Source organism: Miniopterus schreibersii (genome assembly GCF_964146895.1).
Source record: "Miniopterus schreibersii genome assembly, chromosome: 18".
NCBI classification, from domain to species: domain Eukaryota; kingdom Metazoa; phylum Chordata; class Mammalia; order Chiroptera; family Miniopteridae; genus Miniopterus; species Miniopterus schreibersii.
The window spans coordinates 25,348,405-25,366,367 of record NC_138121.1 but is presented as its reverse complement, the minus strand read 5'-3'; the positions used below and the strand labels follow the sequence as shown (position 1 = coordinate 25,366,367).

The window sequence follows — 17,963 nt, the reverse complement described above, 5'->3', positions numbered from 1 at the left end:
AATTCTGTCTTTAAAAGGGGGCCCAACAGCATAAAAGGACTGCTGGCCAGGGTCCTGCAAGTAACTCTTGAACACACGGGCTTTCAGAATTAGCTCAAAGCAATGCACAGAAACATGAGACAGCTTCGACCAGGATTCAGAAAAGCACAAGTTCTAGCAGTGACTACTGCCATGCTGACTGTCATCAGGCAACAAGTCACAGAAGATGACAGAGAAGGATCAGGGGACAAGTGTGGAAATTGAAAAGGAAGGCAAGGCGACCTGTCTGAGAACTGTGCAAACACTGCGGACACAGACACACAGAGACACACACCTGCCCGCTTTCTTCCCATAACCATAGTATTACTTCTCCCTTCATCTCTGATGGAGGCCACACACTCCAGGCCTTCTTCATGGAGCACCCACGGATGCCAACAGGCTGGCTGGGGACGAGAGGCGCAGCTGACACTTCAGAGCTGATTCCAGCTTGTGAGGTCTCAGATCTCAAAGACAACCACCACGCGACCTTAAATAACCATGTGTTTAATGCCTCACAGAACAAACTTGTTCTTTACTATTAAGTTCATTATGAACTTGAATCACTATACATTTAAAAGTCCATAACTGAATTTAAGCCCTAAGCAACAACAAAGTCATGAACCTTCCCATACATTTGTGATCTCCAAAATATAATTAGTAAAATGTAGCATAGCCCTCTATCCCTTTGCAATGAGTGGAGAGCAATGGCTGAAGTCACCATGGCCAAATTATGTTCAAGCTTGAAGAAAAATCTGTTCTTGCCTGGACCGCCTGCCCGAGTCCTGGTGAGGCTGACTAATCTACCTGGGATGACAGCCAGCAAGGGCTCTAAAGCTTCCTGAGGACACAGGTGCCATAGCACCAACCCTAGGCAGGGAGCCAGGCCAAAGGCAACAAGACAATCTTTTGGAGAGCACTGCATCCCCCCCAGTCTGTGTCCACCTGTACCTGCCACCGTCACACAGTCAGGGCCTGCACCTTTCCTTGCACCACAGAAGTTAGGGCCCAGCCTGCCAGTATAACCCTGCTGAGGGCAAGAGAACACTGTGACTTTGTGACTTTGCTTTACTAAGAGAGTTCCCTTTAGATACATCACTCTCCAACCCATTCAGGAAAGGTTTACAGTTTGCTGTTCTTCTGGAACTGGGCCACCAGGTTGAGGACCTGCTCAGAAGCTTTGATGTTCTTTGAGCTGAGGTAGGTGGTGCTGTTGGTGGCCGTTTCCTCTAGGTAGTACCGGTAGTTGACCATCAGGCTGCACGAGCCAGTGACGCCCTTGAGGCTGAGGTCGGCCATCCAGTTGATGCGCCACATCACAGCCCCGTTCTGCAGGTGGAAGTTTGCCACAGGGTTTAGGGCATAGCCTCGGTGCTTCTCTCCATACAGGTACCAGGCACAGAGCCTCATCAGGGGGGCCTGGAGCGCCTTGACCAGCTTTTCAGACTTCACCCATTCGTTGCTGCTGAGAAAGACCTTGAGGGTCTCATTAATGGGGCCCCCTGTGATCTCAGAGATTTCTTTACACTCAGAATCTGTAAATAATTCATTCCTCCCATGATCCTTTGCTTGTGAGTTCAGAAGCCCCAGGAGCCATTTGGTGAAGCCAGGTATAGGAGACAGACTTGAAAATGTCCCAAGGTGAGGAAACTCTTTCTGTAAGGCATGGTGGGGTGGGGGAAGGAAGGTGGAGAAAACACACACACACAGAGAATTCAGCAGGTGTCACTGATTCAGAAACACCTGTCCATTTATCATTTACGTATCATTAACCTGTGTATGCTGTGTAGCTTACAAAGTGATATTTGATATGCATTAATTTTCTTCTTTCAAGGAACATTTATTAAGAATCTGATGTGTGCCAGGTCCTGGAGGCATCCTGAGCCCCAAGGCAAGCCTGTCTCCATCTGTACCACTGATCATGGTGGCAAGTTGGGGGACTTGCTGGAAATCAAGGCTGGGCTGCTGCGAAGTAGGACTTGGTATGCAGTCTTCTGACTATAGATCTTGTCTTTCTGGCACACCATTCTCCTCCCATGGACATCTCTGTAGCCACACAATCTGGTTTGGTGCTTGGCACACAAGTACCCAATGACTGTTTGTTGAGTAAGTAACTGATTGCCCAGCTACACCACAGTGGGTGCAGAGGATGGGATAGAAGGGGAGATAATGGGTCTTTCTCCACATCGGCTGATAAAGATCAATCATTATTATTCAAATCACACAGATCTCAATGCTCAATTTTAAAAATCCAGTACTTTTGGTTTATAAATGTAATATATGTGCTCACTATAGAAAAAATTTTAAAAGATTTATGACAGAAGCAAAGAAAACCTTAACACTCCGCCTCTCTGAGATAACCACTCTCAACAGTTTGATAGTGTAACTCCTTCTGGCCTTTCTCTGGTCAATCTTTACACAGGTGAGACTTTTATTTATATCATGCCTTGTGAACTTAGAGCATGGCCATTTCCTCATTCTCATTAAAATGCACACAATTTTAACAACAGGATAATGTCAAAAGAAGAACCTACACCATTGCTTTCCTGACGATGTTCCTGCACTGTGTTGTCTTAGTGTTTGCCACTGTGCAGGAGGACTACGCTTCCTCGAGATGGCCTCTGATGACTTTCCGGCACGGAGCCAAGTGGTGGGTGAGCAGCCAACTGTCAGGATGACTCCTGGGCCAAAGGGCTAACTCTGACTGACTGACAAACAGAGCCTGTGGGTGAGTGCCCCGAACCCCGGGTTCTGCTCCCCTGTCTTACCCTCAGCAGAGCCACCCTCTCCCTGCCCCAGTCATTTACACCTTCAGCAGAGAAGGAGGAAATAGGAAGAGACTGATATTAATTAGATGTGGCTTCCTGCCACCTCTGGGGAAGGTGGCAGAGAGTGATTCTAATGAAGCTGATACGCCCCTGAGTCCCAAGTCCTCAGGTTTAAAATTGATTGTGAATTTAATACAAAGCACATAAATATTTTAATTCCACTCCGTCACTCTCTAAGGAAAAGCTTTAGCTACAGCTGTGTTGAAACTACCCAAAGCAGAGAACACCACTCTCAGAGGCAATTATTAACAATCTAATTATTTTACTAATAATTAGATTCTACTCATTATAGTTTACCCTAGCCTCTTATGAGATAGTTTTAAAAAGCCTGGACCTGGAGTGAACCTGTACACCGATGCTATAGGATGGTTAAAGAGAAGGAAGTTACAAATGTATTTTATAAATCCAGTCTTTCTTAAGCTTCCTGGTCTAACCTTGACACTCCCTCAAACAATGAGAAAGCCCAGGCTGATGAAACGTCAGGGGCCAGAAGCCTGGAGAGTACGGGTGAGGGGGGTGGGGGGACGGTCAGGTGTGGCTAGAATGACATAAAATGTATCATCCAAACTGGGACAGGTGAGAATGGAAGGTGGCCCTCCTCAAGATTATGCAGCGACAACATATGCAAATCAGAACACTGATGTCCGCAGAACACATGTGCATTTGTGGCCAGTGGGAGAGGCTAGTTTCCTGACCCTTCTGCTCCTCCCTTGAGTGGTCTCAGGGCTCCTGGGAAGTGCCTGGGGCCCTTTTCTAACCCCTCCTCCCTCCTCCCAGCTCGATCTTCATCACCTGCCCATCACCAGTCCCGAGACCTGGCTACCAACTGCACCGCAGCAGGGTAAGAGGGGGTCTCCAAGCCACACCGCCCCGGCGGGTGCCGCGCTCACCTGCAGCTCCTTCACCACGCGCTTTATGAGGAAGGTCCCCAGCTCCACGCCCTGCAGGCCTTGCTGGGTCAGGCTGATGGAATAAAACATGGCTGCGGCGATCCTGTTCTTCTCCTCCGTTTCCGAGGGAGGACCCTCCTTCACTATGGACTGCAAAACACAAAGGACGGTGGTGAATGGGCCTGGATGCTCTCACACCCTGCATCTCACCCATAAGAAAATCCTCACAGGGTGCGAGAGGAAAGAGACCTGCATCCCCTCCATTCAAGGACCAGGCTATGAAGACTGAACACTGGTTGGCCTGGTCTGAAATCTCCCTGAAGGTGGCAACTCACAACTTCCCTGAGGTGCGCGCTCAGTGTTGTGTCATCTCTCTTTGGAAATCTCATGCAAACTTTGTTGAAGAGCAATTTATATCCTTTTTGTCTTTTTCAGGCCTTTGTGCAAACTGAAACGTGACTGATCTACGCCCCTTCAACTCCCAGAGAGAACTCTCGACCCTCTGTGTAGGCCACATGGCTCCTCTCTCTGCAAAGGCCTGCTTGCTCCCCACTTTATTTACTTCAACTCCTTTTCTCTGCTCTGAACTACAATGTTTTTGATTTCTCAAGAGACCAGCGAGTCCTACATAATTTTTCTTTTAGGAAACTTACCTTTTCCTGGCTTTTCTATGTACCTTTTTGATTTTGTGCCCCATTCTTGTTTTTCCTCAGTGAAAACACAGCCACGAAGCAATCTGAGCTAAGACTTGCCAAGTCTGCTTTTATTAGCTCTAAGTTTTGACTGCGGGGTTTTCAAAACCTTAATACTCTGTGGGTCACTTGACAACAGTGGAATAGTGGAATAGTGGGTGGTTACCTTTCAGTTGGCTTTGATAAAGGCCCACCAGCTTGCTTCTGAACACATTTAGGCTACTCTTTAAGCTGCCTGGTCTAACCTTGACACTCCCTCCAACAATGAGAAAGCCCAAGTTGATGAAATGCCAGCTACATTTGATTCCTGAGGTTGGGGTGGCTCGCCCAGAACCCACGATGAGGTCTGAGAGTCCATAAACTTTCTGAAATGGTGGACGGAATGTGCGTTCTGCACATATGCCCCTGGGGAAAACATCCTTGGCTTTCATCTCCTTAAGATGCTCAAAGGGTCTTTTCTGTGACTCCTGAAAGGGTCAGAACTGCTGTCATAAGGAAAGTGGGGTAGATGGTAAAGCAGAGGCAGTGACACCTCCTGGGCTGTGCCAGGCCTCCCTCCTACACCTCCACTCACACAGGGCAGAGCTCTGGGCCTGTATCAGGGACACAGCACTGAGTCTCTTTTTCAATCACATGTTGTTTAAAACTACCCAGAGGCACTTAACAAATGCTGAAAAGCTGAACCATGCATGCTTCCTTCTCTTCTGCCCTCGCAGCTCTTTCTACCTCACAAAGATGTTCTGTCATAGACGTCCCCCTTTCTCAGCTCAAAGTCAGTAGACCCCGATGAACACTCTCCTCATTTCAAAGCCATGTACATACTACACATCTACATTCTGTAGCTACAAAATTAGAGGCTTTATGTAGCCAATTAAAAAATCCACAAAAGCCTAAGCTTTTGAAAAAAAGGCATAAAACCAAGTTTAAAAACCTTAAGAGGCTCTGCAGGACACCTGCCTTGTCCTGAACTGCCCATCCGCAGGTACCTGAATGTTGCTGGAGATGTCACTTGTCAGTGCCACATGCAAAACCACCAGGGGCTCCCCGGGGGTGGAACAGTGAGAAAAGAAGTAACATCTTCTATATGGTCCGACACGTTGTTTCATGTCCATCCAATTCTTTACAGGGTGCACAGCCTCAGACCTGACAGAAGATTGTAACGAGGTAAGTAAGACAAATGTTCAATTTACAAGTTAAATAACCTTTGCTGATTCTGATTTATATTATTCACTAAAGTCAAATAAATCCCTTAAATACAGCTTAAATTGCCTCTTCAGGAAAATTCAAAGAAAATCATTTTAATGTGAAACAGCAGTGACTAAAAGGAACTACAATTAACGACCATTTTACACACAAAATTATGCTCTAATTTTTAATACCCGGTCCTAAGACTAGTTTGCGAGGCCCTTGGGAAGTAGTTGTGCAGCAGATTGTAACGCAGAAACTAACCAGATGCTTAGTCATTGAACATTCTATGTCTTTTATTTCCTTTGAATCTCTGCAGTCTGAAGTCAATGTTACAAACACCATTCCTTGGTTCCATCTGGCTGGCAACCTCAGGCGACCACTGTTTTGTTTTCGGCACGTGCAATGGCAGCAGCCCCTCCAGTCAGTTACACTTCAGACAGTACATTTCCCCAACCTCGGATTACGTAAGACAGCAAGGACTGTGAAGATCCTGAGGCGGGAAGAGCTCTCCCCTTTTGTGAGAACTGTGATGTGCTAGCCTGAATTTGACTGTGTCTTGGGCATGCTGGAATTAGGCGTGATAGTTAATTTAGAGATTTTATCCAAGGGAGAAATTTTAATGATGAGATAGATGCTGTTTGGATTACTAATGCAAACACTTGGTCCAGTGGATTCATACAGCTCTGATAATGAGGTCTTGGGAAAAAGTGGGGCCATGTGCTTTAAATACGGGAACATAAATGAGACCTCGCATGAAGGTTTGCTGGGAGGATCACCAGTTTCTATGTGTGCACTTCCCTCCTCCGTGATCTCGACATCACCTGCTGGGACGGCCACGACATTTGTGAATGCTGTGTTTGGGTCTTATCAGGCTTGGGACAAAACATGCATGTGAATGGAGACTGGCTTTCAGCTAAGATATAAGAAATAAGAAAACCTGAATACTTACTCACTGATTTTCTGAAGTACTTCACATGGTGAATGCCAGGTCACCCGCTCTAGGTTTAGGAACCCTGAAGAAAACCACTCTGTGAGCATGCTTTTCAGCACTCCATTCATCTCCTGGAAAGAAGAGAAAGTGTCAGCTCTTCTGCATCGTCACCAGCCCAGTGAGTTAAAACACGAAAATATGAGATCAAAGGAGACTGTGCAAGATGCTTCTCTAGACAGCCTTTCCTGAGACAATGCGACTGAACTCTTACCTCAACCAAGTTACACAGAATTCAGAGCTTCCTTTAGACTCTACTACTTCAATCTGTAAGATATCTGAATGGGAGTGTTCAACTTGAATTAAGTTTCCCAAATCAAGTAATATGTCCCAATTCATTCACTGAAATGAACACAACTAAAAACATAGTTACTAGAACAATGAATGGTTCCATAAAGGAAGTGCTAACTCAGGCAGCACAGAGCTCAAATCCCCCATACCCCCAGGAACGGTTTTTGATAGTTCAGCCAAAACATCATTCCTCGTTTCCTAGGAGAAGCAGGTACTGAGCCCAGGTACCATAGTTCATCAACTCTAAGGTGAGCATTTTCATATTTTAACATCTTTGAGGTCAGGATGCATCTTTCAAATGACAGTGGGTCACAATTTAACAGGTAGCATTTTTTTTCCCTCCCTTAATAGCACATAAAATAATATTGTATCTGGCAATCCATGCATTCAGATGTGATGAAATTAGTCTAATTTCACTTCACTTACTTATATCTATTTCTGAAGAGTCTGAGTCAACTTTACCATCAAAAATAATTTGGACTGAAACCTTCCAAGCAAGAACAGAACAAGCGGTGCGTAAGAAAGGAACAGGAGCAGACCCTTCTCAGTTTAGCCTGCTGTGACCACACTGAACATGTAGCAGCAGTAAGCTTTCTCATAGCCAGAGTGGCGAGGAAAGGGGCTAAATCTAGGACTGACTGAGAGAGACAGAGTCAGACTCAGACTGAACTTAAAGAGCTTTTGAATACCTAGGGCTGTCCACAGATGTCATCCTAGGAGTGTGTGAATTTCCCCATGACAGTGACCAAGCACAGGGTCGACAACTACTTGGTGGAGCTGTTTTGAAAAGGATTTAAGTGCCCTGGCCCAGAGGCTCAGTTGGTTGGAGTATCATCCCGTACACTAAAAGGTTGTGAGTTCGATTCCCAGTCAGGGCACATACCTAGGTTGAAGGTTCAGTCCCTGTTTGGGGCATGCACAGGAGGCAACAGATCAACGTTTCTCTCTCACATAGATGTCTCTCTCTCTCTCTTCCACTCTCTACAAAAATAAATAAAAACATATCCTCGGTTGAGGATTTTTAAAAAAAGGATTTAAGCATCTGATAGGCAGCTGGACTGGATTACCTTTGCAATTCCTTTTAACTCTCGATTGATTCCATAATCTAGCCTCCTTTGCTTGGCTCTAAGCTCTGTAAGGGCATAGGTCATTTCTAATTAATTCCTCTAGTTCCCAAAGCATCTAGTGGGGCCTTCCATGTGGAAGATGGCTAATAGATTGATATCAAATGAAAAAGAGAAGAAACGCTGGGGTGGGGATTAGGAAGTAGCAGGAAGGGAGGCTATGAGGTGTCATTTGCTATTTGACTACAATGGTTCTTAATCTTCCTGGGGTCTTCACATTCTCTTGAGTATGTGCTAAAAACCAGGGACCTTCTCCCCAGAAAAATGCAAACACATTAATTAAAATTTTCATACAATTTCCTGGGGTTCACAGACCCTTTGAAATATATCTATGGACTCATCCCCAGGGGTTCTTGGACCCCAGGTTGGGACCTCTGTACAAAATGGTTAGAAATGGATTAGTCCAGGTACATGTAAGATGTACTGGCATCCCTATTACATTCATAATAGAAAAAGCTGGAACTATCTAGTTTCAGTATTAATTCAGTATTAATTATTAAAGAAAAGATTTGGCTGATGAAAGCTCCCCGTCTAAAAGTCTCTTTATTCTATTTTGGGCTATTGACAGCTATAAAATGTGACACTGGTCACAAGAACTGGGAATCTGGGTTAAAGGTCACAAGTCTCCACTGCTCAGCTCTGACACGACAAGAAGCTGTTCAGGCTGGAATGAGCCACCCCATGCAGCAAGGATACTGGCTCACAGGGAGCAGGAGGGAAAGAACTCACTTATACTTTCTGCTCATTAATCCTGCAATCATTTAGCAACAATCCAAGGCTCAGAAACACAACTGCTGGGAATACTGTGGCGATGCCAAAGTCAGTGCTAGGTCTCAGTTTCTCTGTACTGCCAATTCTAGTTATCGGATGACACCGTTCAGAAGGCCAGCCAACTCTATTTCAGCAGAGAAAAAGCTGTCTCCACACTCTCCTCTGAAACTGTTGGCTCTCAAGACCTCCTCATTCTTTGGTATGTGAAGAAGAGTTACTTTTCATTGCTTGGAAGCCCTGGGGAAGGGAGCTGAAAGCTATAGGAAAGTGTCATCATGCTGAAGTTAACGACATTTTAGGTACAATTCCAACTCATGCAAGTTGCTGCCTCCCCCAGGCGGCTGGGGCCCACTTTCCTATCTACAAATAAGTTCTTTTTCAGTCTAGCTAAGCACAGAATTTAGTAGAACCAACAAGAACCACTAGACTAACTTAAAAGCAAGACAAGCCACCAAACAAGGTTGTATGACACAGTCTACCCGGGTTGGGCGCTGCAACGGTGAGGATGCTGACCGTGTCTGACACAAGTTCAGTCCCTTCTTTTACGTTCCACCCATGCTTCTGTTCAGGCTTGCACACCTCTCATTTCGCCATAATTTCTATGTTTAAATCACCCATCAAGAAACCCTTTCATTTTCTAAATGCCAGTTTCCCCCTAGTGCCCACAGATCGCTGAACTGCACTCAGACCTGCTATAATGGGCTTCAGTTCAGTTTCATTGGGGATTTTATCTAAGAAACCTAACTCTTCAACCCAAATGGGCCTTTGCGAATGTCTCTGGGGAAAAAACAAAAAGCCTATAAACCAACACACACAGAACCACATACCCCCCTCCCCCCACATATCCCTCTCCCCTCCCCATGTTCCACACACACCCTCACACCCCATAAGCAGAGCTGGGTGCACACCTACAAATTCACAGGGCATTGTGTTCAGGAGGCATCCGTTTAGCTATGTCAAAAAAAACAACACATATTTGACCTTTGCCAGGCTGTAAACACTTCCTTCAACGTAGCCCTTGTATCCTCCCAGCAGAGATGTGAACCTGACTCTGAACTTCTTATCAAAAAGGATTAAGATCCCCATAGAAGAGAAAAGAAACCTGTCTGACTTACACTCTCCAAGGAAAGACACAGACCCACCTGGCCTCATGCCTGGCAATACTTGAAATGGAAGTGTCAGTCTTCTGGATTTTTCCCACATTTCCAAAAATCACAACCCTTGGTCAGAGCCAAGGTCTTGACAAACCTACCCCCACTTGTAAAACAGATTTTTAGCAAAGCTCCATATCCCTCAGGGCATTTCTTAGAAGAGAAGCTGGTTGACCTTGAGCATACCATCAGCTGAATTTCTCACCTCAGTGCAGAACCAACGGGCCCAGGGAGTTAAGTGACTTGCTAAAGTCACCTGAAATCATGCCTCTAACCAGTGGATGGCAAAGACAGGAATGGGAACCTGCCTTGTCTCCCCACCCAGTGCTTCTTCCACTATGCTCACTGTCTGGTCAAAGGCACTGAGAATCAGCATCCTGTTTGGCCTCACATTGCTGGTTATTTTAAAGCATCTTTGCACCTTACGGGCTCCAGTAAACAAGAACCCATGCCAGGTATGCAATGGAGTGAATCCACTCCAGGGTAAATGCTCAGGACCGAGCCCACAGCACCTCATGTAAACCAGTGCATGTTCACTTGACTTTACCTAGCAAGTCCTAAGGTCAGCAGGGGCCAGGCAAGTAGCATGCCTGTGTGACAGGGTGTCTGTTGTGTGCACACAGTAAGTGGTGCTGACATCTGGGACAACTGCAGAGGAGCTCCCCATTCCCCCAGGGTCACGGCATCACAGGCCCCTGAGGGTCTGGGACTCCTGCCCTAAAGCTTCACATGCCAAACTTCTGGTGGTTTCTAATACTGAATTCCTGAAAGTAAAAAGTTCTAGCTGCATCACCTCTTTAACTTGGATACAAAATCCAGAATGATCTAGAAGGGAATCACGATGGACATTGACTCTGGTGACAGATTACAATATCAGATCCCAGTGACAATTTTTATGGATTAAAAAAAACTACTCTCTGAATGATTTCAATGATAGGGATTTTTAGAAATTTTATGTAACTATGAAGAGCAAAGGAGAAGGGAATCACCAGTTTTGGCTACTAACAGACATACTAGATAAAAGAATAGGATTTTTAGGTAAACGGAGGCATGATAGAAACTAGAAAAGGCTTCTGAACCTGATGTGTCCAGACCACGTGCAGAAGCAAAGGTCAAGCTATCATTATTTACCCTTTGTTCAAAATATATCTTTATTGCATGTGGCTTTTTGCCTGGTATATGTTTTCTTCCCTCCCATGTGTGGACAACTTGGTTAAAAAAACAAGGGAACCCTGAACATCTGAGGACCTGGTGTTGCTGGTAGCTCTGGACTTCCCTGGGGCAAGCTCTTCTCTTCCAAGTCAAGTCTCAATGTCACAGCTTTCAGCTGCCACAATGTTCCTTCTCCCCTGCATGATAACTGTTTCCTTGTGTGGGCAAGAGCAAGGGGATGCATTCAGTAGTGTCAGAGAATCAGAGATTTAGAACTGTCAGAGGCATTAGAAACCACCCAGGGCCAATGCACGCTGAAATCTACCAAGGGCAGTCTGAATGTCTGATGTCTCTCTCAGCTGTGCAGAAACCTCCCAAGCCCTCTGGGCTTCCTTCTAGGCTCAAAACTGTGAGTGGAGCGATTTGACATCAAGACAAATGGGAATGATTAGTGTGCTGACTTTGTCTTAGAGCAGGGTACCCAGGAGTCTATCTTAATGCTTCAAGAAATTTAAGACAAGCTTCCCAGTTTTCAAGGAGCTGATCATTTAGTTGGGGGTAGGGAAAAGAATACATTTCAAACACTAAATTCTGTGGCTTATGTATAAAATCCAAGCAAGGGGTGCAGATAACAATGCATGCCATCAAGCTCAAAAGTGGGTAAGACCACTTTGAGCTGGAGTGGCTGGAAAAGTTGAGTGAATGACCTAAGGATGGAGGCGGCTCCTATGCCACCAGGACTCCCAAGCAGGAATAACACAGGGAACATGGGTTTAGGAACTTTTCATCCAAGAGTCAGCTTGGCTGAAGAGGTGAGTGAGTCTATGGAGGAGAGTAATGGCGAGTAAAGAGGAAACGTTGTCCAGGATGGTTTGGTGTGCACCATAAATACCAAATGAAAGACACTAAATGTGATCCTTCTGGCATGTGTGGCTTGATGACTTTTCAAGAAGGGAGTAAAGACTGACTGGTTTTAGAGAAAGATGGGGAATGGGATTGCTGGTAAGACAGGAGCTTGCACAGTCTTAGAGTAAATACACAGTCACAACTAGAGAAACTAAATAAACTGGGTTTTATCTGCCCTCCACTTTAGAGAAAAAGGCAAATTCTAAGACAAATCCATTTTAGCTCCAGTTAAATGGTCAACTCCGAGGGTCACTGGGTAGTGATGAAGTACACAACTGTAGAGACATGGAGCCTGGCTTGAGTTGTGGCTCTCTCACTAGCTCTGTGCTCCGGGCACCACACTGGACCTCAACAAGCTTTCATCACCTCACCTATAGCAGTTCCCCATGGCTTGCAGAGGACCAAATAAGCAAGTGTATGAAAAGCACTCTTCTCATTCTAGAACAGAAGCTCCCGGACAAGTGACCTGGGAGCCTAGAGCCTGCCTCACACAAGATAAACACTGGACTGACAGCCGCATGTTGAAGGATGGATGGAAGGGTGGATAATTTCATTCCGAGACAGGTGACCTTCTACCTAAGTCACTCGACTCCTATGCAGTAAGAATCAAGTTCCAGAAGTCATCAGACTCTTAAGACAGTGGAGACTTCAAGTTCTAGTCATCTCTGTGCATTTCACAGGACTTCTTAGGAAAATGGCTTACACGTAATGGGTGCACAATTAACTTTTGCTGACACAATCCAGGTTTTCAGAAAGGCTCCCTGGTGCTCAGTTTGGTACTCGTTCAAGTATACCACATAGATGAAACCTCTCGGCTAAAATAATAAGTCTTTATGAAGCATACTAACCATGAATGAGGCATGACAGTCTCTTAAAAGGAGGCGATGGTCTTATCTAATAAACACTACACAGTAAGGACTGGAGCAAGACATGACTAGAGGGAGCTAAGGATTCAGAAAGCGTGGGAAGGAAGTGGAGGGAGGTTGGAGTCTGTAACTCAAAGTGAAGTGTGCCCAGCTTCAGGCAGGGAAAGCGGAATGTTTGGGGCAGTGAGGACTATATAGGGGCTGCCAAGGGCCCGCAGGCCTGGGAGCAAGGCGGGGGCGCAACCCGGGTTGTCCCCGCTGCCAGGGCCTCGGGGCGGCCCGGGCGGGGCCTTACCCGGACGTGCGGCCCCTCCACCAGCTTGAGGGCCTGCGCCTCGAGCAGGTCGGCCCGCAGCTGCACCAGGAAGCGCACGCCGCCGTCCAGCTTGCTGATGTGGTGGAAGAGGCCGCGGTAGCGCGGCACCAGGGCGTAGCGCAGCCGGTCCTCCGCCTGCAGCAGCACGGCCGCCTCCCGCGACTGCTGGCGCAGCTGGAGCACACCGGCGCTCTGCTCGGCCACCTGGCTGTGGTCCACGCCGAAGCCCTGCGCCAGGCGGCCCAGCAACTCGGCGCGCTCGGCCGCCTCGGCCAGGCCGCCGTAGAAGCTCACGAAGTCCGCGCACTGGCCCTCGGCTGGCGCCGGCGTCTTCTCCCGCAGCTCGTAGGCCGGCGTGGCGGGCACGGCGCGGCGCAGCAGCTCGTCCATGGCCCGCTCCAGGGCGCCCACCGCCGCCGGCCCGCTCGACAGCCGGGATCCGGGCGGCCGCTGCGGCCGCGGGGGTAGCCGCAGCGGGAGAAGTCGCCGCGCCGCCAGACCTGGCCCGAAGCCTCGCATGGCGCCTGGCGGCAGCTGCCCAGGTGACGCCGCCGCCACTGATGCCGCGCTTCCGGCTTCCGGCGCGCGCCAGCCCCATTGGCCGAGGCCCGGGGACGGGCGGGACGGTGGCCAATCGGAGGGTGCGGCGGCGGGGCTGGTGGGGCGGGGACGGGGCGGAGCGCGGCCGGAGGCCAAGTGAGACCAAAGGTCCGGGCCCCGGAGGCGGGGCTGGCAGCGGCTTCCAGCCTCTTTCCACCGACCTGTTGCCTGGTCACCCGAAGTCACCGTCTCAGCCTCGCCTCTCCTCGTCCCCCACCGCGTGCGCCGTCTATTCTCTAATGCTTAGCTCTCTAACTTCAAGGCGCATCAGTCACCCGCGGAACGTGTTACGCGTGCAGATTCCTACCCGCGAGTCCCAGAGATCCTGACCCAGCGTGGCCGGGGCGGCGTCGGGAATCTGCGTGTTCGCGGCGGTCGCCTCTGACGAGGCAGCCTAGGCGCCCTCAGTTCGTCGTCAGGGTCTGATTATAAAAGTGACTCCCGGAGCGGCAGCCCTTCCCTCTCCTGGGCTTGGGACCCAGCGTCGGGCCGCCTGCGGGAGCGCTGCTCATGGATGTGGCAAATGGGGCCCGAGCACCGCTTCCCCGCCGGGTTCTTCCTCCTTAGTGTTGGTTCTTTCGTTCATTCATTCGTTCAACAGAATGTTTATCAACCGCTGGGTATGTGCTAGGTCCTACTTCAGGCACGGGGATAAAATAATTAACCAGACAGACCTAATAGTGCCCCGTGGGGTTTACGGTTTAAAGGAGGAGACAGACAATAACATAACTAAACATCGCGGTAAGTTCTATGAAGGAAATAACGGGCGGAATCATATCAGGGCAGGGCCAGGGTGGACTTCCCACTGTGAACAGGGTCATCAGGGAAGGCCTCTCTGAGAAGGCCTGGCAATACCCATTTTTTAAAAGGGAAATAAGTGTTGGTGAGGGTGCTGAGGAGATGGAATTCTCATACACTGCTGGGGGGATGTAAATGGTGCGGTCATTCTGGAGACCATTCCCGCAGTACCCTGAAAAGTTAAACAGTTACCATATGGCCCAGTCATTCCACTCCTAGGTACTCAAGAGAACTGTAAACATATGTTCAACGGAAATCTTGTAAATGAATTTTCACAGCAGCATTATTCATAATAGCCAAGAAGCAGAAACCACCCAAATGGCAATGAACTGATGAATGGGGCAACCCAAAAGCTGCATATCTATACCATGGAATATTATTCAGCCATAAAAAGGAATGAAATACTGATACATGTTACAACGTGGATGAATCTTGAAAACATGCCAAGTGAAAGAAGCTGGGTAACAAAGACCACATATTGTATTATTCCATATATATGAACTATCTAGAATAGGCAAATCTATAGACAGAAAATAGATTCATGGTTGCCTAGCACTTGGGAAGGGGAGATTTGGAAGTGACTGATAATAGCTATGGAGTTTCTTTTTGGTGATGAAAATGTTCTGGAATTAGATAGTGGTGAAGATTGCACCATATTGTGAATGTACTAAAAAACACTGAACTGCACACTTTTAAATGGCTAAAATGGTGAATTTTGTTATGTAAATTTTGTCTAAAAAAAAAAAAAGACTGCCCCAGAGGGATTAGTATCTCTCTAGCCAATCAGTAGAGAGAATCTGATAGGTCCAGCTTACATCAGGTACCCAGGCTGGGATACAGGGTCATATGGACCAAGCAGGGCTGAGAGGGAGTCATCCTTTTGGGTGCAGGCACCATGTTCTGGGCAGTTGTCCCAAGAAATGTCTACTTTAAGTATTAAAAAAAATAGTGTTACAGAAAATCTTGGGGAAAACTTATCCAAAATTCAAGTATCTTAATTATGACAATTTTTATTTCTGCAAATCCTTCCAGTATTTGCCCACAGACCAACATATTTTTCCAAGTTGTAATCACTGTATTTGTGCTGTTTATTTCCTATTGTTTTCACTTCCCATCATATCACAAATATTTCTCATGTTTCTGAATCACCTTTATAATTATCCTTTTTAATGGCTGCATAACATTCAACTGAGTTAATGTACCATAATCTCTTAATCACTTTGCCATGTCTGGATATTTACATGGTTTCTAATTTTTTTGGTTTAATATATATTTATAATCATACTGCAGGAAATACTTTCATACATACTGATTTTTTTTCTCTGCTGGAGTTGCCCACATTGCTTAAAAAGACCAAATGGGATAAATTTTCCCATGAAATGTCAAACTAACAAGAAACCTAGAAAGAAAAGAGACTCATGAACTCACTGAACTAGCTGAAAATGCAGTCACAATTCCTGGGGACTCCCTCCTACCCCCAGGGAAGTTTCTGTTCTCACTGGTGTATTTATGTGTCTTTCCCCACCAATAGTTCAATGAAGTCATCTCTTGTATGAATATACAATGCTAATGTAGATTTATCTCTTCGTTTGGGTTATATCAGGTTGGTTTTTGTTGTTGTTAACCCTCACCCAAGAATGTTTTTTCCATTGATTTTTAGAGAGAGTGGAAGGAAAGGAGGGAGGGAGAAGGGGGGAGAGAGAGAGAAACATCAATGTGAAAGAGGCACATCGATTGGTTGCTTCCCACATATGCCCCAACTGAGGCCCGGGATCAAACCTGCAACCCAGGAATGACGTGCCCTTGACTGAGAATCGAACCCGAGACCCTTCAGTGTGCAGGCCGATGCTCTAACCTCTGAGCACATCAGCCAAGGCCAGGTTGGTTGGTTTTTGCTATTACAGTGCTACTCCAAACATCCTTAGACATGTCTTTTGGTCCTGGGGTACACATGCAAGGGTCTCTCTAGACCAGTTTCTCAACCTTGACACACTAGACATGCGGGGATAGATTATTCTTTGTGATGGGGGCTGCCCTGTGCATTGTGAGATGTTTAGCAGCATATCCCATTTGCAACAAAAAAAAAGTCTGTAGACATTGCCAAATGTCCGGTGGGCGGCAAAGCAACCTGCCCACTGTTGAGAACCACTGCTCTAGACCAGTGATTCTCAAGCTTTCCTGCACTTTAGAATCACATGGGGGAGTGTTTAAAATATTCCATGTCCAGACTGCACCCAGTCCAATGAAATCAGAACTCCTGGGGCACACTGCTGGCACTGGTTTTCACACTGCCTGCACACCAAAGTCACCTGGGAGCTTTAAAAAATACTGATGCCTGGGGCACAACCCAGAGGTTCTGATTTAATTGGTCTGGAGTGGGGCCCAGGCATTGGGATTTTTAAAAGTGAAACTTTAGGTGATTCTAATGTATATTCAGGTTTAAACACTGGGTCAAATGCTGGGCCGCAGGCTGCACTTTACTAAGTAATGGAAAACTATTTCCAATCACTTTGTCTTTTATTTATGTCTGCCTTCCTCCCCTATCCCTGCCTCCAGTGCTGAGCTCTGTGAAGGCAGAGTCTGCCTCATTTATCTTAAGATAACTATTGCCTAACCCAGTAGTTGGTACATAATAGCTGCTTAATGTATACTTGCTGAATGGTTGGGAATGTGTTATAATTTTGCTGCAATTTAAAAACACGTTGTTGGACCCAGTAGGGAGAGCAGCAGAATTACAGTGACTGGATGTGGAGTCGGCACCCCCTGGAGTCTTTAACACATTCCTCGCTGTCAAGCTGAGAAAGGTGGTCAATGTCAGCAAGTGGGAGGACTTGTAGATGCTTCATTCCGATGCCTCTGAGTACTCCCTGCTGTCGGACGGGGTGCAGGAATAAGGGGCTGCTGGGTACTGGTGGGAAGGACTCAGGACTGTGATGGGGAGGCTCGAGCAAAGAGAAGTTGAGTGGAGACTGGGATGAAGGAACTCCTAGAGACCAGTCTGTGGTCCCCTCAAGTATGTCCGTGTCTGAATCCCTGGAACCTGTGAATGCTAGGTTACACGGTCAGGAGGGGGTAAGGCTGCAGATGGAATTATGGTTGCCAAGAAGCTGGCCTTGAGACGGGGAGAGCATCCTGAGTTATGCAGGTGGAAGAGGGAGGCAGAAGAGTTAGAAGCAGAGGGAGAGACCTGAAGATGGAGGGAGGAGCCACAGGCCAAGGGAGGCAAGTGGTCTCTAGAGGCTGAAAAAGGCAGGGAAACAGAATGTCCTCTGGAGCCTCCAGAAGGAACCAGCCTGTGTGATTATATCCCGTGAGACTCAGGGTGGATTTCTGACCTCCAGACTATAAGGGAATAAATCTATGTTGTTTTACGCCACTAAGTTTGTG

The 17,963-nt window shown here is 47.0% G+C and overlaps 1 protein-coding gene across 1 annotated transcript; it reads right to left on the bottom strand.

The window, feature by feature from the left end:
- Positions 1 to 506: 506 nt before the first annotated feature.
- Positions 507 to 14,146, bottom strand: MLYCD (malonyl-CoA decarboxylase). The gene is made up of 5 exons (XM_081119684.1): positions 13,158 to 14,146; positions 6,563 to 6,675; positions 5,412 to 5,568; positions 3,734 to 3,883; positions 507 to 1,671 (listed from the first exon to the last, which is right to left on the bottom strand). The coding sequence occupies exons 1-5, from the start codon at positions 13,695 to 13,697 to the stop codon at positions 1,138 to 1,140; spliced, it is 1,494 nt and encodes a 497-aa protein (XP_080975810.1). The 5' UTR covers positions 13,698 to 14,146; the 3' UTR covers positions 507 to 1,137.
- Between the last annotated feature and the right edge of the window lie 3,817 nt (positions 14,147 to 17,963).